Below are 23,868 nucleotides of genomic sequence, written 5' to 3'. Positions count from 1 at the left end.
CAAGAAACCACCACACCTTTGGAGAAGATGCACTCACTGATTCTTATTTCCCTAGCTATGAATAATGGCATGAGGTATTCTGGAAACTAGCAAACCTAAAGCAATACTTAGTACTAGGCTGTTTGTCAAAAAGTGCAGCTTATTACATGTTTTCCCTCACGGAAGAGAAATACAGATAGCAAAATGGATAATGTGCCATCTCCTGGGGCAATTTCCCTGCATATCAGCATCTTGCTTTGCCAAGCTGCATCTCCCTCTCCTGAAACTGCTTCCAGGTCTGCTTACTGCAAAGACTTTGCTCTGGCTCTGGCATCTGTGAAGTCCTCTCCTGAAGGATAAAGGGCATCCCCTACCCAGCAGGCAGTGGGGTGGGGGTGGGTTGAGGTTCTGGGGAAGACGGAGGTGAATGTTTCCGTGGTACCTGGAGGAAGTTCTGGCTGGAGATGATGAGCGCCAGCTGGGCACTGAGATCTTCTGCTTGGGCTTGGCTCCCTCTGACCCCCTGGACCAGCTGAGGGATGTGATCAGCCACTGCCTACAGGAAGCAAGGAAAATGAAAACTGAGCACACCCAGGATGGTGACGTACCAAAACGGGGTGTGTGGGGAAACGCCCCCAGTGATAATGTTCTGTGGATGTGCCTTCCCTCCTGGGGGTGCCTGGCCCAGACCTTGGATTCACTCAGCAGCTTTAGCCCGTTGGGCCCTTTGCCAACACAGTACCTGTGGGTAGGCTCCTCCCACACACGCTCTACCCTGTGGTCCCCCGGGTCCCAATACACGCAGCACAAGGCGATTCTCCATAATGAAGCCTTAAAACAATTTCCCCAGTTGCAGCTCACACCATCCTGGCTCGTTAGGGTTGAAAACCCTAGCGTCAAAGAATCTATCCAATTCACAGGTGGATAAACTCAATTCATACGGTCCAGTGATCAGAAGAAAGTGAGAGAAGCACCCAACTAACAGCATACTTCAGCATTTCGATATCTGACTTTGCGGGTATACATTCCATCTGTCAGCTTTCATGTCACTGTGGTTCCTCTTCCTGTGTTCTCACTCCTCAAATGGGAAAACCCGATGCCCGGGGTAGGGGAGGGAGGACAGCATCCCGAGGTGAGACCACTTGAAAGTGACCGTCTCCCCCGGTGCCTAGGAGATGCTGGCCTTTTCCCTCTCTGCGTCCTCCTGCTTGTCCCTCTGTGCCACGCCACATCTGACCAACCAGGCCCTCAGAGGCCACAGCACGGTGACCGTCACTGCTAAGGAAGGACCCAAGAGCAGCCCACCCTGGTGACACGTTCTTTTCAGGAGCCCATTCCAGCAAGAATTAAAAAAAAATATTTCCAGGAGAATTTCACTCGAATCCTCTTCAGGACCGCTGGCTCCAGGAACTTGGCCCGCTTTACCTTCTGCACCGCAACCTGATAAACAGCAATGTTCTCATTCCCTGACAGAGGTACCCACGGGCTCAGTATGCTCCGTTTGTTCATAAGAAGTAGGGGGAGGGTTCATACTATTTTCCTGGACACAAGTAGCATGTGCTCCCTGAGAAGGGGAAATGCCATTTTGCTACCCCTGCTGGCGGCTGAAGCCAGACCCCAACAGGAAACCAACTCCCTCCGCAGCAGGGACCTGGCTCTCAGGAGAAAGCCCTTCTTTACGTGCACGATCCCGAGGACAGGGTCCTCCTGCATTGCTGAGGCTTTTCCACCAGAGCAAACTTGCTCCCCAGTGAGGGGCTAGCCTCAGAGAACTGGGATTCAGGACATGGAGGGCCCTGGGTGGCCTCCCCACAGGAGTAGAGCCATTTTTGAAGTAGAAGCGGCAACAGCCCTCACATGTGAATGGTTTCACAGAGGAGATTTGAGAGAGGAGAGAGAAGGCTCAGAGCCCATGCAAATCCAACATGCCTCTGCACCCAGCTCCCCCGGCGAACCGCAAGCGCCGCAAGGGAACTTCAGTCAGACGTGGTGCCAACACGTGGGCGATGGCCAGGCAGTGAGCTGTGCCTTTGGCACCACTCAGGGCTCTCCCGGGAGAGTTAACCCTGGGCGCTCAGAGAAGGCGGCAGAGGTGGACGGCACCCCCTGCAGCACCTTGGCTTCAAGCGCGGCGTCAGCGACAGGTCTCGGAAGATCAGTGAGGCAACCACAGAAAGCACCAGAGCGCAACAGCAATGAGGCCAGACAGGATGAATAGATCCTCAGGTGCCATCAGTGCAAAGCAGGAAATCACCCCTGCCACAACGAGTGAAGACTGAACACAAAGGCCACCATTCAAAGGGAGGAAGGCACTCTGGAAATTCAATGCTTCATTACCGTTTCAGAGCCCTAAACGGCCTTGTCATTGATCCTCCTTGACTTGTGCTCTCAAAAAGAAGGAAAAGAATCTAGACAAAGGAAAGACAATGCTGGGAAAAACATGTTCTCCTTCCAAACAGAGGCCATCCACTTAATAGACAAAAACCAGACGTGCGTGCGTACACCTGGAACATGGGAGCTGGAACAAACTGGATTAGGGGCCTGGATGATCAGTCTTAACCGAATTACCAGGGCACTGGGCGCTCTAATGTTATCAGGGTCTCCTCCAGCAGACCTGGCTCTCTGGCAGCTGACGCCTCACCTTGCAGCTCTGGACCAGCTGCTGCTGGGCCGCGGGGTTCTTGTTGGACACGGCCGCGTTCTGGGAGGCGGCGATGGTCTGCGTGGCTGCAGCTGCAGCCTGCTTGGCTGCCACCTGGGGAGGACAGTGAGAGGAGGTGAGGCAGGGTTCACACGTGCAAACACACACACACACACACACACTGATACAAATCCCCTCCACCAAAGGGGGGTACCGCACGGCTCCAAGAAAGGGCACGCCAGGCACAGACTCCGCCCTTTCAGCACCAATGACATTCTAACCTAGCCACGCCCTGTTGCCTTCCCTTGGTTTAAGTACCCTGGGACAATTGAAAAAGACAGGCTCAAGTTCCGATGTTCATCTGTCATTTCTCAAAAAGACAAGGGACGAGTCCCAGGACCATGATGTCACTGATAAGCAGCACTAAGTCTAAATGTTTTAGGAGAAAAACATTTCTCTCACAAGAAGCATGGGCTGCTCTCTGGGTCAAGCACCAAGCACAAACACTGGGGCTCCTGACTTGCCTGGGCTCAGAAAGGCCCAGATGTCCCCACTGGCGTACTTAACCGTGTTTAGTCTCTAGTCTCCCTCCACGGACAAGGAGGTCAGCTTTCCTCCAGAACCCAGCAGATTACACACGGAGGGATTCCTCACTAGAGCCAAGTTCTGGCCTCTAATGCCCCCAAATTTTAGTCTAAGAATCTCCTGTGTATATTTGTGAGAGAGATTTATTTTCTTACAGAATTTGTGCCTATTACTTTTTCTTTTCCGAGAATAAATAAGCATTCTGAAAAATGACAGAAGTATTTATTACTCCCTTCCAAACCTCTTTATCCCCATCTCCAGTCTTCCAAAGTTCCTATCATCTATTGGGAGTCGTGAAAGAGTATTACCTCCAACAATATATATACATTTTTAGCTAAAGGTCCTTTCTGAACGTGTACATCCCTTAATGCCAGGAAAACAAAACAAAACAAAACAAAACCTGGTTCCTCCTGAAGGAAAATTTGAATTCTGTTCAAGAATGTTAAACTCTGAAAAGATTCTGGCATTGTGCAACCATGAACTGAAGCAGTTTTTCAAACTGTGTCAATGGACCTAAACCACTGAACCTAAATGTACAATGTCCCTAAACCAGCCGTTCAAGTTTCTCATGGCACCTAAAGCATTAAACTGTATCGTCTATCTTGATTTAGCTTCCTTTCTAGGGGCATTGCCTTATGAATTCGCTTATTCTTTCAATGGACTCTATGCAAACCTAAAACCTGGAAAACCAGCCTCTTTACCGACCTCCAGTCGGTTGACGATTTTTTTCTTAATAGCATTCTGGGCTGCGGCGTTGGTTGCCACCCGGAGACCTTCTGCAGCTTCTCTCAGCCTTTGCTGCTGGTCCTCGTTCTCAGGGTTGGCTGCAGCTCCCTACGAAGGTGAAAAGAAAGATTCCAAGAGGTCCAAGGGGCAGCATGCCACAGACGCTGAATTCATGCCTTCAATGTTACTTTTTCCTATGAATACCAAGTAATGGGAAGAGAGAAGCCAAAGCAGTATCTTTATGATAAAGATGTTTCCTCTCACAACAAAAAAATATCTACCAGGGGATGTTTCCAAACTGCACAGCTAAACAAGAAAAATCCAATGGTAATAATTAAACACTTGAGATCATAGCCTTCGTCATCCATATAAATTACCTTGTGGTGAGAAACCCAACGGTTTAAAAGATGTTAAGATAAATCTCCCTCCTGCTCACATCTCTCAGGGAGAATTTTATTTTAATTGGTGTGACAGACACATATTGCTGCTGAAAGATTCTCTTGCCCTGCAGCACTGGTGAATGAGAATGGGCTAAGATTACAGCATAACGCAGGGGCTGGGATGGAGGGAGCGGGGGGATGGGAACACCATCCAAAATTCTATAAGCCAATGTTGTTCAAGAAAGACCATGTCTAGGAATTGCATTCCTAGAGAGTCTGGGTTGGCAAATATAGCCAAGTAGAATTGGTCCCTAACTGTACTAATGAGAGAAATCGACGCCCCTATCCAGGCAGGGAAACAGGAGGGTGCCGTGCACAGCCGATGGCCATGTTTCCCTTGTGTAAGCCCACGGCTCTTTTACTGTGTTGCTGTAGGTTAAAGTGTGTTAGGAGTCCAAGTGGATTTTAGTTAGATGGGTAGGATTCTGAAGCAGGGAAAGGCTAAAGGTAATGTAGGGAGAGGATAATTTTACTGCCCAATAACTCGACAAAAACTTAAAGCACATCCAGTCTTCCACCTCCGCCTGTGATAAAAGCATCAATCAAGATTCTTCTCACAGGGCCTGGATGCTTTGGGACCAGCACTGGATGTATGTAGATGAATGAGTTTCTTCCCATGAACATTTTCGGGCAATAATATTTGCTTGTGAGGCAGAAAGAAACATGCCAATTATCGAAATCAATTTTCTAAACATCTCAATTTTCCATGTGAACACTTTGCCAAATTTACCAATTTGCGAAAACCTCTTTCTTTGAACTACGATATGTATAAAAAGTCATAGGAATTCCCACTGAATGGAACAGTTTTAACATCTGTGACAGAGTTGTTTTGGCATCCTCTTGGATGGAATCTTCTTTTAAATTTAAACCACTTTTAGTAGTCTTGATTTTTGTGTTTTTAGCAACTAAAAAATTATATTTTTGCATTTCACATGTAAAAGGATTGTTTGGGCTCCTTTTGCGTTCTTCTACAAGTTTATGAGAGTCGTTTTATTTTTTCTGCTCATTGGGTATTTTCTAAAGCCACTCCTTTATCAATGCCTCCAGTGGCATGCCAGCCTTAACTGTGTGTTTCAAGCAGCAGGAAAGCACCATTTCTGCACGTTACACAGCCGTGGGTGTCTGGATCCTTCCTTAGCAATATCTTTTTTATGATGAATGTGTATTAGATATGGGGTACTAATCTTGTCCTGAAATCTTAGTTACTGATTATGAAATATTTTTTTTCTTCACACTAAATATATTCTTTGGAAGTCTAACCATCGTACATTCTTTATCGTTCAACAAAATTCAGCAAATTAAAATATTGCCATGACAACAAAGTATCAACTTTTAACTAAAAAGTTAAAAGAACTTACAAAAACACTCAACCTTGTCCCATCTAATATAAATAATCAAAAATAACAAACACTTTGGTAACTTGGTATAATGCCGTGAAATAGTCTGGGGAGCACTACACATCTAAAAACAAATGTGCACATTGGTCCTGGCTCAGTCCTGGTCATGTGATGGTAGGTTCAATCTTTCTGAGTTTTAATTTTCTCATTTGTAAAGTAAGGGACAGATTAGATTTTTCACTAAGGTTCTTTCCAGCCCAGCAAGTAATTTTTGTGAACATGAGGGTTTGCCTGAAATGGCTTTCTTTAAACTTAGGAGAAAAAAAAGGAAACAAAACTAGTAACAACCTTAAAAAAAGTAACTATAATCCAAAACCGTAATGCATATTTTTGCTAAAAGCGATGCTAAGCAGCAGAGTTTCTTGGCTGAAAGAGGGATCAGGGACAGAGGAAGGAAGTTCGGACCCTGCCCCTCCTTGGGACTCTCTTCAGCCCTACCCAAGACATATCTCTAAGGACTATCAGCCCCTCAGGTAATACAATGGTGAGTCAGACAAGGAGGAAGGTCTACTGGATGTCACTGCATGTCACAGTACATCGAAAGTGAAGCAATTCACACACTTGGTTGAGACACATTACTGTTCTGTGAGAGGCCAAGGAGGCAGGCTAAGCTGTGGGGATGTTTAATGAATCTGAAATGCATAGGAATACATTCAACATGTTACCTTGGTGATATGAAGTTGAAAGTCATTTCTATTTTCTTATTTATACTTACTGCATTTCCTATTCATTTCACCAAAAGCATGTGCTAATTGCATAATAAAAACAGCATAGATAAATACAGCCGTATCCATTTAAAATAGTTCTCGCCCTGAGGTAGGCATCGGAATCTTCTGTGAAACACACACACATACACCGGGTCCCAGCAGCAAACTCGGAAGTTAGGATCTTTGGGGGTGGAATTAAGGCACGTGTACTTCAGTAAGTTTCGCAGGGTTCTGAAAAAGAGCCCTGGATAAGAATCACTGGCTTTTAACAGCAATTAGAGAAGAAAAAGAAATAAAAGGAATACAGATTGGAAAAGAAGAAGTAAAACTGTCGCTGTTTGCAGATGACATGATACTATACATAGAGAATCCTAAAGATGCTACCAGAAAACTACTAGAGCGAATCAATGAATTTGGTAAAGTGGCAGGATAAAAAATTAATGCACAGAAATCTCTTGCATTCCTATACACTAATGATGAAAAATCTGAAAGAGAAATTAAGGAAACACTCCCATTTACCATTGCAACAAAAAGAATAAAATACCTAGGAATAAACCTACCTAAGGAGACAAAAGACCTGTATGCAGCAAACTATAAGGCACTGATGAAAGAAAAATTAAAGATGATACAAACAGATGGAGAGATATACCATGCTCCTGGATTGGAAGAATCAACATTGTGAAAATGACTATACCACCCAAAGCAATCTACAGATTCAGTGCAATCCCTACCAAACTACCAATGGCATTTTTCACAGAACTACACCAAAAAATTTCACAATTTGTATGGAAACACAAAAGACCCCAAATGGCCAAATCAATCTTAAGAAAGAAAAAACAGAGCTGGAGGAATCACGCTCCCTGACTTCAGACTATACTACAAAGCTACAGTAATCAAGACAGTAGGGTACTGGCACAGAAACAGAAATATAGATCAATGCAACAGGATAGAAAGCCCAGAGATAAACCCATGCACAGATGGTCACCTTATCTTTGATGAAGGAGGCAAGGATATACAATGGAGAAAAGAGAGCCTCTTCAATAAGCGGTGTTGGGAAAACTGGACAGCTACATGTAAAAGAATGAAATTAGAACACTCTCTAACACCATACACAAAAATAAACTCAAAATGGATTAAAGACCTAAATGTAAGGCCAGACACTATAAAACTCTTAGAGGAAAACATAGGCAGAACACTCTATGACATAAATCACAGCAAGATCCTTTTTGACCCGCCTCCTAGAGAAACGGAAATAAAACCAAAAGTAAACAAATGGGACCTAATGAAACTTAAAAGTTTTTGCACAGCAAAGAAAACCATAAACAAGAATCACTGGCTTTTAAGTTAGAATGGGCATCATCAGAAAATCTACAAACAACAAATGCTGGAGAGGGTGTGGAGAAAAGGGAACCCTCTTACACTGTTGGTGGGAATGTAAATTGATACAACCACTATGGAGAACAGTATGGAGGTTCCTTAAAAAACTAAAAATAGAATTACCATATGATCCAGCAATCCCACTACTGGGCATATACCCAGAGAAAACCATAATTCAAAAAGACACATGCACCCCAATGTTCATTGCAGCACTATTTACAACAGCCAGGTCATGGAAGCAACCTAAGTGCCCATCGACAGATGAATGGATAAAGAAGATGTGGCACATTTATACGATGGAATATTACTCAGCCGTAAAAAGGAACGAAATTGGGTCATTTGTTGAGACATGGATGGATCTAGAGACTTGTCATACAGAGTGAAGTAAGTCAGAAAGAGAAAAACAAATATCATATATTAACGCATGTATGTGGAACCTAGAAAAATGGTACAGATGAACCGGTTTGCAGGGCAGAAGTTGAGACACAGATGTGGAGAACAAGCGTATGGACACCAAGGGGGGAAAGCGGCAGGGGGATTGGGGTGGTGGTGTGATGAATTGGGCGACTGGGATTGACATGTATACACTGATGTGTATAAAATTGATGACTAATAAGAACCTGCTGTATAAAAAAATAAATAAAAGAAAACTCAAAAATTAAAAAAAAAAAAGAATCACTGGCTTTTAGAAGCATCATGACATAGCATAGCCGTCAAAAAGCACAAAGCTGTCTCTTAACTCTTTATTCAAACTCTCCTATAAATAGCTACTGGGTTTTGGATAACAGTGAAGCAGGAAACACCTATGCAAAATCTTTTTTTTTTTTTTTTTTTAAGTGGTGAGTTTTGAGAATTTGCTGCCTTTATTCTTATATATATATTTATATATACATATATTCTTTTTCAGATTCTTTTCCCATATAGGTTATTACAAAATATGGAGCATACTTCCCTGTGCTATACAGTAGGTCCTTGTTGTTTTATCTATTTTCTCTATAGTAGTGTGTATATGTTACTCCCAAATTCCTAATTTATCCCTCTCCCCACCTTTCCCCTTTGGTAACAATAAGTTTGTCACCTATGCAAAATCTTGAAAGAAGTTTAGCTGAGAAGTTGAATGGAGGGCAAAGTGACATTAAGGCTGCAGGAAGAAAACAGGTCAAAGTGAATTTACTGTTGAAATCTCAAGTTGAAATTAATCATCATTTTCACTAAAGCCAATGGCAATGACCCAATGTAAAAAGAGTACTGGCTAAGTAGGGACTCTGTTGTCTATGGCTGAGTCAGCACCACTTCCCTAAAGAGGTTTTTCATTCACGTGTTCCATGACCTTCCCCTTTCCCACTTAAAGAAGGTTAAACATTACAAAGCCATATAGATTTTAAACAAACAAAAATGCATAGTCGTCTGACCATTCTCTATCTTGAAGGTACCTTCCAAATCCTAACTTTCAATGATGTTCACTTTTCAATTGAGTAAATCCAATGTACTACCTTTGCAGCCTCCACCATGCGAGCGGTAGAGTCAGCCAAGAGTTTGGCTGCTGCCAGGAGCTTCTTGGAATTCTCCATGTCGATTTCTGCTTCCGCATCTGACCTCATGGCGTTGACGAGGTCTGAGGTGGCCTGAGCCAGGACCCGGGCCTGGCGTACCATTTCACCTAGAGGGTGGGACAGAGGATGCAGTCTGTTTGTCTGCTTCCTAAAGCTCAGGGGAAACGTCAGGAGCCAGCACAGTCTTGTCTCTATTCCTCTGGCAAAAGGGACGAAGAGGAATGAGCCTCCATGCTCCATTCCTAAGCAATGAAGCCAAGTCAGATCCTGAACCAAAAATATTCCCTGTGGCTGCCAGGCCTGTCTACCCCCAATCACATCCAAGTTCAGTCTTTAACTGTGCGGGATAAAAATGACGTAAGTAACCTAAGAGGAACCCTTTATAAAGAGAAGGCAGGGAACAAGATTATGTGGATTTATTACGTGCGTTTACGCTTAGTAAATACTTATATAGAAAATATTATTTACCTCACGTCAAAAGCCACTTACACAAAAGCCCCTATAATAAGCTCTTTGAGTAATGTGCACAAGAAAAATATTTTTAAATTTTGAGTCAATCTGCATGCTACGTAACACCAGATGAGTGGTATCACATAACCCACTCTATTTGTGTCACTTGGCTCTCACTCATAGGAAGCACAGACCCCAGTTTCATGCTCAAATGCTGAGATTTGCCTTGGCCCAGTCTTCCTATCAATTTTCTCTTTGCTCACCCTTTCCTTCTCAGCATTGATTTTGATCTCGTTATTAGTAATGGTTATTAGTAACTGGGATTTTACTGATATCTATTTCAACTTCCTTTTGGAAGTGGGAGGGGTACCATCGTCAACATTAAAAATAAAACTACTCTAATATGAGCAATTTCCTCCCCTAAAGGTCATTTGCGAAGAAGGACGAAGCACTGTTAACATTAAGGGGGAAAGAAGCTTTCACGAAAATCAAAAACTGCTCAATTCAAGGTACCCTGGATTGTATCCTGGGACAGTGAATGGACATTAGCGAAAAGTTGGTGAAATCTGAATAACGTCCGTACTTTACTTAATAGTAACATACCAATGCTCATCTCCCAGTTCTGACCAATGTCTCGTGGCCTAAGGGAGATGCTAAAAAGGAGGGAAACTGGGAAGGGTACAGGAGAAGTCTATTACCCCAGCAACTTTACTGTATATAGAAAAAATATTCCACAATAAAAAGTTTATTAAGAAAAAATAAAAACAAAAGAACCAAAAAAATCCAGATGTGTGGAGCAATGTCATCTCTTAAATCACTTAAGAAGGATAGAGAAAATCACAAGGTAATTTTCTTTAAAAATATACTCGTTAAGAAGTATTGCTCTGTGCTGAGGAAGAAGTAGGAAAATAGACTTCTCACAAACTCCTGGTAGGGTTGCAAATTGGTGGAACCTTTCTGGAGAGAAATTTCAGACACGTTTAAAACAAAAAATGTACATACTTATTGGCCCAGAAATTCAACTGATAGGAATTTATCCTACATATACTCCCCAAAGTAAACAGAGAGATTTTTACAAGAATGGTTACTGCAATATTAATTTTGTGAAACAAACAGAAACTTGGAAACCACCTAAATGTCCGTTAAAAGACAACTGGTTAAGTAGATTATGATGCGTTCATTGAACAGAATACTATGCTGTCATTAAAAAGATTAGTGTATAGGTCAACATGAAGAAATTTTCTAATATATTCAGTGAAAAAGGTTGCAGAAGAGTATGTGTAGCAGAATTCCATTAATATGAAAAGAAAGAGGGTGTTGTACATACATATAAATGTCAGTAGGAAGACTGAACATTTCTGCAAAGATGAAACAAATTGATAAGTGGTCAATTCTAGAGATTTAGATGGGATAGTGATGGGCTGGGTCTGGGGAGACGTAATTTTTAACTAATAGACTGAAAAGGTGCATTTTACATACATACATACATATATATATATATATATATATATATATATACACACACACACACACACACACACACACACACACACACACATATATGTATATCATGATGTTTGACATCTTAGAAAAACCTTTCTGCTTGGAAAGAGACTGCCCCTCCCAGAGCTAGCCAATACTTAGAGATAGTAAAGGGTCTAGCCAAGAGCATGGCGGTAAACTACCCAATCCAGAGTCATCCTCTGTCTGGTCCCTACAGCCCAGGAGGCAATATTCCTCTGCCTTCATCATCCCAGAGCCATGGACCAGGCAACTAGGGATCACCCCTATAAGGGTAGAGCCAGCTGAAATTAGTCAGACTAGCCAAACTTAAGCTGTTCATCTTGCTTCATCTTGCCTTTCCCACAGAAATCCCAATATAGGTGGTGGCCTAAGCTCTCTCCTCAATCCTGTCTTCTGCCATCTGATCAGAACTTGATGCTTCCCCTGTGACCCTGTGTGACACGCAGTGACCCCCTGTCTGGGACCTGTCAGTATAATAAACTTCATTCCAAGCCTCATTCTTGCCTCCCCCTGTGGCTGCACCAACTTTACTGTATCCAACATGGACATTCTTGGAACAAAAGGGATTTACTGTGTATCTAAAATTATTAAATAAAGATACCCTAGTTAACGTTCAGTCTTTCAGTGTTGCTGGGACAGGCACATTAGGAGTCTCAAATCTTCTTCCCAGCCTCAGGGAAGAAGTGTCTGACTGAGGCGGATGAGAACTTGCCCTTTTGCCAGATGTCCAGGCAACCATCGTCCGACTCACTCACAATCATCACCATCAGGGAACCCTAAACCGACCGGCCCACCCACAGACCAGCCCCTCACCAGCGTCGCCCATGGAGCTGAAGATGCTCTCGGTGACACACATGATGGTGTCGGTGGCCTGGTCATAGCGACCAATGGGCTCGCCTCGGCTGGCGAACTGTCGCACATGCTGCAGGAGATCGTGGAGGGCCTGGCTGACCACACTGGCCGCCGCGCTGACCTGCTTCAGCAGCTCAGTGTCGTCCGTGGCTGCCTGGCAGGCGTGGACGCAGTTCTCCACTGAGCGGTCCACGAGCTTCCCTGCTTCAATCAGCTGCTCCTGGCACACAGGGGAGCTGATGGTGGGGCTCACGACCTGAAGCGAGACAGGAGTGGGTCTTGGTTACCGTGGGACAACTCTGGTCTCCAGGGCCCACTAGCATTTCCACCACATCCTTCCGTGGTCTGGGCCTCAGTTCCTCATTTATAGGACCAGGGATTCAACCAAACCATCACTGAGGTTTCTCATACTTCAACATTTCACTTTGTGATTTTAGATGCCCGTTAACTTTCATCTCCATTAGGGCTCTATAACCACTGATACTACTGACTACTTCTGTAGAGAGAAATTTCTGATATTTGCCATTTATACCTCCTGCTCTTAGGAACCTCTGAATTGAGTCTTCTGAGCTGAGATAAAGACTATGTAAAAGAATTATATTTTTTTCCAGAGGAATATATTATATTTCCTGGAACTCTGCCTCATGGTACTTGAAAGATTAGGGGAGTTGTGTCAGTAATCTGTGATACTAGGATGGTGAACAAGGAAAGGAGGAGGGAGACCATCAGTGACCCCTCTGACGGATGTTGCAAATCCTCCGATAGGACCAGAAATGCCAGGCTGAACCAGATTACACATCTGTACAATATGTTATGTCATCAGGTTGAGAAACAGATGGCTCCCATCTTGTGACACGTCATCTCAGCAAAGATACACATGGTTGAGCGGAAAGGGTATCTGAAGTCAGACTGGCCCGAGTTGCAACCCTAGTCCTGCCACTTAACGATTTCTGTGGCTGTAATCAGTAACATCTAAGGGCCTCAGTTTCCTCTTCAGTAAACCGGGGATGATGGTGCTTAATGAAGTAATGTATTACACAGAGAGTGTACATCCTAACTGGCAACCATGAACTTCATCATTACCTCCTTCTGATTCTGTGCAGTGCAGAAAGGGCTCCCATGGACTCTGCGGATTATTACTGAACCCATGTATAATGCTGTAACTGCACAATCCAAGAGCTCTTTGTGCACAGGGGTAAAGAAGACATACTGAGAAGTCCAAAGGGGAGACACAGCAATTGGCATGTAGAAATGGCAATTAGATACAAAAAGTACCACTGCCTGAGGACTTGGAACAAGGAAAAAATGATTAAAGAATTGGACACCTTATGCTAAAATCCTGTCATGTCCCCTAAAAGACACCTGAAGCAAGCTCTAAGCCTTACACAATTTTAACAAAATCTGCCCCTGGTTCCTCCCAATGACTGGAGGCAGATAAGAGCGTGTGACACTCTGTAGAAAGGGCTGGGGTGCCAGCTGGCTTACCTTGGCACACGCCACAAGCTGGGAGGTGGAGAGGGCACATTGGGTGGCGGCAGCAATCACCCTGTTCTGTAGGACTGTGTCCTCAGCCACTTGGGCAACATTCTTTGCCTTTAGGACCAACATGGCAGCAGCATTGGCAACAGCTTTGGCCAAACTCATTAAGACGTCCTAAGAAAAGGGAAAAAAAAAAAATCGTCATTTATATTTTCCTAATCACTCTTCACAGACTGAAAGTAAAGTGTGGTGTCCACTTAAAACATTTTATTAAAATTCCATTTGACCTTTTTCCTTCAGCACTTTAGAATAATATTTTTCCATTTATTTTTCTGAAATGTCAAGTTAGCCTGAGAGCTAATTAAGGAAGGAGACTTACATCCTAATAACACAGTCTCCTATACGTTAAGTAGCATAGGTTTCAATCCAAAATAGGTTAGTGTGAGGGCAAGGCTTGTATTTTAACCACTGACTCACATTTGTGCACTTAAACAACACTTCGAATCTTGACAACATCTCCTGAGTATGTGGTGGATCAGCTGAAAATATATACTATGAGCAGTAGGAAGGATAAAATTCATGGCCTCCATGTCATCATGCCCCACTATAACTTGAAAATTTATTTTTCTGATTTCTACTTTGCACAAGATCCAAGTTGTCATCAGAAATTCAGCCACATCTTGGCCTCCAGAGGGCAACGTTGAACATGCACGGAGAGCACCTCCAGCTCAAGAGCCCATGAACGCTCTGAACATAAGTTATTCTCAGTGTTCTGTAGCCTTCTGGATGGAGATTAATTATTATGAAAAGTGGAAAGGGAGCCTACATAAATAAACCGGCTACGAGAAGACCTCACTGAAGATGTAAGGAGCTCTGAGTCTTTAAAGATCAGTTTATGCTTCAAGTCAACACAAAGGCTTTCTGCCTGCAGGATGGAGAATCCTCTGACTTAGCCCATCAGATTTGTCACCCATTTCTGTGACCTGAAGAATCAACACTGCTACGTTTAATTCACTTCTTGGCTTTTAATACTGAAGGTCATTTATTTGGTTTGGAAATGCCTTCCCAAACATATAAGCCATTATTATTTTGAACATGTCAAGGCTTTCTCCCAGAGGAGATGCGGTCAGAAGTCTTTATTAATTCATCAGACAATGAAAAGCACTTTTGATTCTGAATGCAAAGGGCACCACAGAGTCTTTACAACAAGATATTTTATAAGAAGATATACTGGGAAGAGTGTTTAGCCTGTACAATTTTACACAGAGCAAAGACTATATCTTATCCAGGCAAATCAGAAACCCATGAATCCACCAAATAAGCAGCTTTTAAAATGGACAACAACAAAGCAGGCTGAAAGGAACAGTTTGGTCCAGCCTTTTTTAGGTCTCTGGTGTCTACTGGATGTCCAAGGAAAAACCACAGCCTGTGGTGCTGAAAGCTGAAGATGCCTTTGGGATCTGACTGGCACTCATCTGTCATACAACTTCTAGAAACTGCTCCCAACATGGCCTGCAAAGTTACAGTTCTTGGACATCTATCTCAATGCTCAGTGAAAACAAAATTTGAATGTCACAAATTATTATCAAGATTTTTAAAAGCAGTCTTCCCAAAATGGGTCAAAGTATTCCTTCCCTTGATAGGGATCCATCTTTTCACCCAGGGACCAAGATTTGGTCATGCAAACCCTTGATTGCTCTAAAGGACTTTGTTAGACTGATTTATAGAAATCCTGCTCCTCCTACTAATTTTGTCCCAGAAAAAAACAAATACAGTTAGAAAAAGAACGTGATACTATGGCTATAGTTGCTGACAAGGCCCTTGTCAAACTTTTCAACAAGACCACTATTATGCAGCTCATGTAAAATAAACCTTTGTTAACTCTGGGAACATGCAGTACATTGAAAACTCAATAAAAAGCTCCAAGATAGGATCTCAAGAATCAGAAAAATAGAGAGTAAGAAATCCAATGTCAGTAAGCCAGGGGCTACCCATAACTGGAGGAGGTTGTAGGATCACCTTACTGCCCTGGTGTTTACCTAGAGAATGGGAAACATTCAAGCCAGGCCTTCCCCTGTTAAGAAAGCCTCCACGGGACCTACCTTAAACTTGAACCTGCTTCCCTAGCACATCTGCATAGAAGCAGACATTAGGAGGCAGAGTTTGCATTTACACTGTGATGGAAACAGTCTATCAAAGAAAAAAAAGAGGAAAATCTTAAAAGAAAAACAAAAAACACCTCAAGGCAGGGACTTCTCTGGTGGCACAGTGGTTAAGAATCTGCCTGCCAATGCAGGGGTCACGGGTTCGATCCCTGGTCCGGGAAGATCCCACATGCTGCGGAGCAACTAAGCCTGTGTGCCACAACTGCTGAGCCCGCGCGCCTAGAGCCCACACACCGCAAAGAAGAGTAGCCCCCGCTCGGCGCAACTAGAGAAAGCCCATGTGCGGCAGTGAAGACTCAACACAGCCAAAAATACATACATACATACATACATACATACATACATACATACATACATACATACTCAAGGATATATGAGATGCCTTAACGAAGAACTGTGACTTCCCTCTCAATCTTCCCAAACACTTTGGAAAATAAGTTGACTGCTTCAAGATAATTAAGCCTAGTAAACCAACAGACGGATCTCGTATTTATGCAATTCCTAAGTAGGTACCTACCTACAAAGAATTACTTGCTCTAATACAGAATGCACAGGACAACACAAGGGGAGTTTGGGGATCTGACTAAGGGGAAGTCAGGATGGGGACATAATTAGCTTGGCTTTAGTGAGATGTATTTATGTGGTCTACAGTTAATTGTTTATAGTTATTACTGGCCATTCCAGCACAGAAATGGCTTCCAGAAATACTCCTACCACCCATTATGGGTCTCAGCCTCCATGATCACATGAATGCTCATGCACTGAATGTCTCATTGTATTGCAGGATCTGAATGAATGCTATGTTCCCAGCACCCCAGGAATGTGGAGAGTAGAGAAGGTACATGTTTCATGTATCCACAACATACATGACCATGTCTTAGTGTAACTGACACATCTTGAGGTGATGAAGTTCGGCAGTTCTAGACAAAATAGCAAGCAAAATTGCCCCCTTTGAAGCAACTTGAATGCTAATGGAAAGTTGAATGATCCTTTTATTCTGAATTCTACAGAAATCCCAAACATTGAACCTGACATAGGATTTGGAAAAGGGCATCTTCCAGAGAACAAGGGCTCAAACTATAAACAGTTTAATTAGAATGTATTTGTATGTTACTTGTAAAATGAAGACTTAGGAGGATGAGGAATGAAAGGCATGTGCCCATAAGTATGTGAAGAGTTCATCTGAGCCTGAAGATCCCTGGCAGAAGGCCTCCGCACCCCATCTGTGGGGGCTGGGAATAGAGGCAGACAGGTTGAGATCTTGTCTGAGCTGGCAGTGCATCCAGCCAGCTGCAAACAGTGGCTACAGCTGATCCCCAGAGGACATGTCCCTGGTATTGAAAAAAAAAAGGGGGTGACAAAAAAGACTGCCACACTTGTGGTTTTGGATATGACACAGACAAGAGACCCAGCTCTAAACACAAAGGAAAGCCTGTCCTATGTGTGAGCAGAGTGTAAGGGAGTGCCCGTATTTTCACTCTTACATGTGAACTCAAGAATGATGCAATTAGGGACTTCCCTGGTGGTGCAGTGGTTAAGAATCCTCCTGCTGGGGAAGGGGAAGCTGGGACGAAGTGAGAGAGTAGCATTGACATACCAAATGTAAAATAGATAGCTAGTGGGAAGCAGCCACATAGCACAGGGAGATCAGCTCGGTGCTTTGTGACCACCTAGAAGGGTGGCTAGGGAGGATGGGAGGGAGGCAATATGGGGATATATGTATACTTACAGCTGGTTCACTTTGTTGTACAGCAGAAACTAACACAACATTGTAAAGCAATTATACTCGAATGAAGATATTAAAAAAAAAAAAAAAAAAAAAGAATCCACCTGCCAATGCAAGGGACACAGGTTCAATCCCTGGTCTGGGAAGATCCCACATGCCGCAGAGCAACTAAGCCCGCGAGCCACAACTACTGAGCCCACACACCTAAAGCCCATGCTCCGCAACAAGAGAAGCCACTGCAATGAGAGCCTGCGCACCACAACGAACAGTAGCCCCCGCTTGCCGTTAACTAAAGAAAGCCCGCACACAGCAACGAAGACCCAACACAGCCAAAAATAAAGAAATAAATTTATAAGGTAAAAAATAAAAAATTTTTAAAAAGTAATGTCTTCATAAAAAAAAGAAAGACAAAAGAAAAAAAAAGAATGATGAAATTAAAAACCGCCCCAAATAGATAAAACAAGCTTGACCATGAGTTGATAACTCTAGAGGTTGGGTGGTTGATATAAGGGTGGTTGTGACATTATTCCGTCCATATTTGTGTCTGAAGAAAGTGTAGCATGCTGACTAGTGAGAATAGTTAAGTAAGTGTTTCAAAGTGGTGATGCATGATGTAAGTGAAATGAGTCTTTCAATTAAAAATTCTTTTTCTTTAACACATAAAGACCACACTCCGAGATAATCCACCTTCATCTTTTTTTTGTCAGCTCAAGGAAGACTCAGTTTTTCATCACCTTCTCCCTGCTTGGGTCTAAGGCCATCGCTTAGGCTCCAAGATTATGGGCTGCAAATATCTTACCTGGAATCGCTCATCAGTCTCATTCTCTCCAATCTGCCGCAGAAGATCGCCACTGGCTTGTCCAATGCTTCCAGCGGCGGTCAAAACTGTCTGTCGAGGCTATGAACACAGAGCACATCTTAGTGGGAAAGAGAATGCGTTGCCTCCCCAGTGCCATGAGACAGGGCAGTGCAGGAAGAGGAATCCTACAGGATGGCCTCCTCCTGCACCTCAGTGAGACCCTTGAACTATCTGCCAGACGGGAGACATACACGTCCTGGTGGAATCTGTGCAAGGAAATGCCTGTGGCTCACAAACCAGCAACGGCTGCATAGGTGTGAAATGTTCAAATAATGAGCCTCAATCAGCTGGTAGGAAATTAGCGTACAGACTTGTATCCCCTTTAAATGTGTATTGGTGGGCTTCCCTGGTGGCGCAGTGGTTGAGAATCTGCCTGCCAATGCAGGGGACACGGGTTCGAGCCCTGGTCTGGGAAGATCCCACATGCCGCGGAGCAACTGGGCCCGTGAGCCACAATTACTGAGCCTGCGCGTCTGGAGCCTGTGCTCCGCAATAAGAGAGGCCGCGATATCGAGAGGCCCGCGCACCGCGATGAAGAGTGGCCCCCGCTTGCCGCAGCTAGAGAAAGCCCCCGCACAGAAACGAAGACCCAACACATTCATAAATAAATAAATTTAAATGTGTATTGGTCATGTGTGTTAGTTTCTGAGGTTACATCTAATCAAGTACCCTTGGGTTGGGGAAAGGAGGCTTCCTACTAAGAGCTCAACCAGTCTCAAAGGTTGAACCATGGTTTCTGCACCCAGTTCACCAACTCCAAACCCCAGAGTGTGGGAACATGAGTCGTCAGGATGGAGGGGACAGCTCAGGAAGCAAGAACCGCATGGGACCCAAAGGCTGCACCTCCCTCATCAGAACCCAAGTGACTGATGGCCCCAAAGCTCACCTCTCCAGAAGTCGGCTGCACAGCTTTCAGCAAATCCGACACGGCCCCGGCGAGGGTCCTTGCGGCTCTGAGCAAGTCCTCCCCGCTGCCTACCTCGTCGTCCATGAGGGCCGCCAACAGCTTCACGCCCTTGGACATCTCCGTCAGGTTGGAAGAAATGGTGGTGATGGCACATCCCACAGCGGTGTAGTCGGTGTCTGCAGGGTCACCTGTGACAGAGAAGGACCATCACCATCAAGGGAGGGCAGTGAAGGTTGAGGGGAGCCCAGGTGGACAGGAGACAGGGTAACACTGGCAGCAGAACCCTGCCCCCACCAACGACGCCCCCATCCTGCAGGAGTCAGACGTCTCCCCATCTCCAAGGTGCTGCTCTTCATGGGGTCCTTTTACCCCAAGGCCTCATATATTAAGATCCTGAGCATGTGCACCTTTAAAACTGCCAAGGAAGAATCAGCATCTGACGGCCCTTTTCAGAAGCCTGCTCCAAGGTCAGCCGCTTGGAGAGGTCAACTCTACCCCTGAAACACTGCAATGCTGCTTGGTGAAGCCAAGATCTTCCCTGGCTCTCACGTGACAGTGCAAGGCTGGGAGTCGTGCTATACAGAGGAGACCACGGCTGGACAAGACAGAAGGCGGCACCCATGATGGCTAGTCATCCAAAACCATTTTGAGACTGTAAGCTCTCAGAAGGGAGAAACTGGCCTCAACATACTCTGAAGTATGTCCAGCAGCTTGACGAACAATGAGAAGAGCTGAATAAGTGCTTTATACTGATGATGCATGATACAGACAAAAAGGCATGAGATGTTCACCACATTTCTCCTGGGTCAGTGGGAGAAAATGTCTGAAGCATTGTGAGGGCCTAATAATAGACTCTCCCCTGAGAATAGGAAAAATCTGTTGTTTCAATCAAAGAATAAGAACTTCTTTTTTTAACAAAACCACAATACACCACAAATTCCTCAGGGACTTACCGGCTGTGAGGTTAACAACTGAAGCTGTTCCAGCTGTGATGGCATCGACTTGAGAGTGGATTTCATGTTTGGATTCGTCGACTTTATTCTGAACCCATACCCTAGACGCCTGCAAAACCAGACAACTTCATGACAAAATTGCTGCACAGGATTACCCAGGAAACCAGAGAAGGCGTGCCATAAAATAAGACCAGTGTTTTGGCCACACTCTTCTCACTGGGCCAGCACCAACGAGGCCCTTAAGTCACCTTGAACGATGTCCTTAACAGGCTTCTTGCTCATTCACTCGTGCTGAATGGCATGTAAATTCTCAGTGCTTTTTACTCACGTTATGTTTTCTTTAAGATCTTGGAGAGAAAAATTCTGTGGCTTTATATAGGTAAATTCAATTTAAAAAATGAAAATAATTAGTATCTCATAATAATACCGCACAGTGGCAACAACAAGTGTTGCTAATTTTCATCTCGTTTTTTAGAGAATGGGGTTAGAATTAGGGTGTTGTAGCTCATGAGTGTTCTATCAGCGTAGCAACTGACTTTTGTTCACAAGATGAATGTCGTGTTGACGTGGCACCTTTCCTGGTAGGGTTTTGGGAGGTGGTTGTCAAGACCCCTGCTCTGGATCCAGCTCTAACACTAACAAATGATATGACTTTGAGCACATCTCACCCAACTCCTGTGTCTTTCATTTCTTCTACTGTGGAATCTCACTCAATGGTCTTTTAAAACCAGTCTAGTTCAGGGCTTCCCTGGTGGCGCAGTGGTTAAGAATCTGCCTGCCAATGCAGGGGACATGGGTTCGAGCCCTGGTCTGGGAGGATTCCACATGCCGCGGAGCAACTGGACCCGTGAGCCACGATTACTGAGCCTGCGCGTCTGGAGCCTGTGCTCCACAACAAGAGAGGCCGCGACAGTGACAGGCCCGCGCACCGCGATGAAGAGTGGCCCCCACTTGCCACAACTAGAGAAAGCCCTCACACAGAAACGAAGACCCAACACAGCCATAAAATAAATAAAAATAAATAAATTTAAAATAGTACCACTACAGAATTTCAAAACATTAAAAAAAAAAAATGAAATAAAGGGATAATTCTCAGCTCTCTCTAAAAAAAAAAAAAAACCTTTCTAGTTCTTATACTTCATGTTCCTTTGACCCTATACATAGCAAATTCTGCTTTTGGCCGTTTCTGGTCTTAGCCAATAAATGCTCATTTACACTGGTAATGATGATCCTATGGTAATATAAGGTGCCGATCTGCTTCCCAAAACATTCCTAAAATGTTCATCTTGGTTCAGTGTATGTCTAGCACTCAAATATTTTATATACTAACTCTTTGAAAACTGGTGAAGCAAGAATATTAAATCCAGATATTTTAAAACTTTCTCTCACAACTGTGCTGGATATGGGAGTCTGCCGTATGTATTTTCACTCTCAAGTTCCCCAAAGCAAAATATTTAATGACTTCAGGGACCTGGGAGAAACAGCACTACGGATGCTGCACCCTGCCGTGCACAAGTAGACGAATGAAAAACACCGAGCAGGGAGAACCTGGAGGCACTTATCCTGGCTGGACAAGATGAGGCTACAGATTGTGTCTTGGTTCTGGCCCTACGATGGTCCAGCAGTCTTAAAGCAGTGCTCTTCAACCCTGGTTGCATATTAGAATCACAACAGGGAGATGAAAACCCACGGATACCCAGGCCCCACCCCCAGCAACACCGATTTGTTTGGTCTGACCTGGGCCCTAGGCTTCGTCCTTAGAACTCCTCAGGTGATTTTAACGTGCGAAGCAGGGCAGGGAAGGACAGTGATAGCCAGTGGTGTGCAAATGTGTACGCAAAACAGTTAGGAACTTTACTAAAATGCAGATTCTGATTCGGAAGTTTGGGGTAAGGCCTAAGATTCTGCGCCTCCCGCAAGATCCTAAGTGCCGCCAATGCTGCTGGCCTGTGGATCACGTTTTAAGTAGCAAGGGGCTGGACGATTTCATGCCGCAGCAGCTACAGGAAGGCAGCTGATCGCCCTGCCTCACTGAAAAGCCCAGTAGTAGTGACCCAGTGGTTTGGGAAGCATGGTCTCTGGACGAGGGGCAGCAGCACCTGAGAACTTGCTGGAAATGCACGTTCTCAGGCCCCACCCCAGACCTACTGAGTCAGAAACAATGGGGGAGGGGCCCAGCAAGCTGTTTTAGCAAGCCCTCTGAATGACTCCGATGCTTGCTCAAGGGTGTGAACCACTGGTAAATACTAACAACAAACCTAGCTGATACTCACTGGGCTCTCACTGTGTGTTAGGTGCGGGACTGAGAACTCTTTACGTGATTGGATTGTTGGGTCTTCACCACAGCCCTGCTCAGGGATGACAAAATGGAGGCTTAGAGAGAGTAAGCTGCCCAGATTGCCACAGCCATTGAGCAGTAGAGCTGGAATTTGGGCCCAAATGATATGACTCGAGTCCAAGTTCTTAGCCCTTATGGGGTACTGCCAACAGCCCGTAGCACCCTATGATTCTCTCCTCCTGTGGTGCAGCCTAGAGATGGAGACTCCATCTCTCGAAAAAATACGGACTTCCAACTCACCTAGCTGGAGACAGGGATTCACCTCACTGAATCCAGCCAGAGCACAGAACCCTGTTTTCTGCCAGGGCAGAGACATCGAATAAAAACACTGAACAACACTTACCATATCCTGGCCGAGAGGCGGCAGGGAGTCAAGTTCACTGAGGTCGTCCTGGGCCTGCTGGACAGCGTGCATGCTCGTGTTGATGGTCCCCATGAGGGCCTGCTGGGCCGAGGTCTGCAAAGGCAGGTAACACAAGGGATCACACCACACTCCTGCACTGGCAACACAGGCTCTACATGAGCAAGGAAACTGGACCTGAGATCATGAGAAAGCAGCCCAGGGTACATCTCAACAAACTGCCTGAACCAGCTCCTATTTCAACCGGGGGCCAGAAATAGGTATTATAATACATTAATAGGACACTAAATATGAGCGTTTGCAATAGGGTGATTCTAATCAGCAGCGTGTGGAGAACAAAAAGGCTCAGAAAGAGTCCCTGCAGGGGAGCTCAGGGGACCCAATCCTTGAGTGCTCAGGACAGAAGGTCTCCTGCACAGGAATCACGTGGGTGTCACATCAGGACTCTTCTTGGTAAATAAGTAAAGATTCCACTCAAACCTACAGTCAACACGCTTCTCCACTCAAATCACTTCTGGACTTTAAGGCTCTTCTGCTTTCAAAAAGTTCTTGCTCCAAAGCATGGGATTCCAGAGCAGGCCTGAGAGAGGCCCCGAGTCAGGTAGACCAGCACAGCAGAAGGAACCAATGATCCGCTGGGGGGAAATGTGTGGGTCGGAATAGACTTGGTCTACTTCTGAGCCTCTCTGAGGGGTATCTGGGCCGATGAGCAGGCAGGGGAGCAGGGTCCTATCCCTCTCTCACAAACCACGTGGAGAGGCCACTGGTCCTTGTCCAGCCCTAGAGGACACCTGTGGTCCTAGACAGGGCATTGCCAGAGCCACCCATTTAAAAGAAAAAACCCTGGGA

The 23,868-nt window shown here is 44.7% G+C and overlaps 1 protein-coding gene across 3 annotated transcripts in view; it reads right to left on the bottom strand.

Annotated features, from left to right (window-relative positions):
* TLN2 (talin 2) overlaps positions 1-23,868 on the bottom strand; it is a 456,139-nt gene that overhangs the window by 138,101 nt on the left and 294,170 nt on the right. For all 3 annotated transcript variants that reach the window (XM_068552880.1, XM_068552889.1, XM_068552896.1), the window contains exons 16-25: positions 23,002-23,115; positions 20,321-20,429; positions 19,347-19,555; positions 18,401-18,499; positions 13,717-13,884; positions 12,193-12,487; positions 9,346-9,512; positions 3,911-4,039; positions 2,621-2,734; positions 422-535 (exon numbers count right to left, since the gene is read on the bottom strand). In XM_068552880.1, coding sequence (XP_068408981.1) covers positions 422-535; positions 2,621-2,734; positions 3,911-4,039; positions 9,346-9,512; positions 12,193-12,487; positions 13,717-13,884; positions 18,401-18,499; positions 19,347-19,555; positions 20,321-20,429; positions 23,002-23,115 — 1,518 coding nt within the window. The remainder of the gene's footprint in view (positions 1-421; positions 536-2,620; positions 2,735-3,910; positions 4,040-9,345; positions 9,513-12,192; positions 12,488-13,716; positions 13,885-18,400; positions 18,500-19,346; positions 19,556-20,320; positions 20,430-23,001; positions 23,116-23,868) is intronic.

Source organism: Eschrichtius robustus, chromosome 1 (genome assembly GCF_028021215.1).
Source record: "Eschrichtius robustus isolate mEscRob2 chromosome 1, mEscRob2.pri, whole genome shotgun sequence".
Classification (NCBI taxonomy): domain Eukaryota; kingdom Metazoa; phylum Chordata; class Mammalia; order Artiodactyla; family Eschrichtiidae; genus Eschrichtius; species Eschrichtius robustus.
This window is presented reverse-complemented; position numbering and strand designations above follow the sequence as displayed.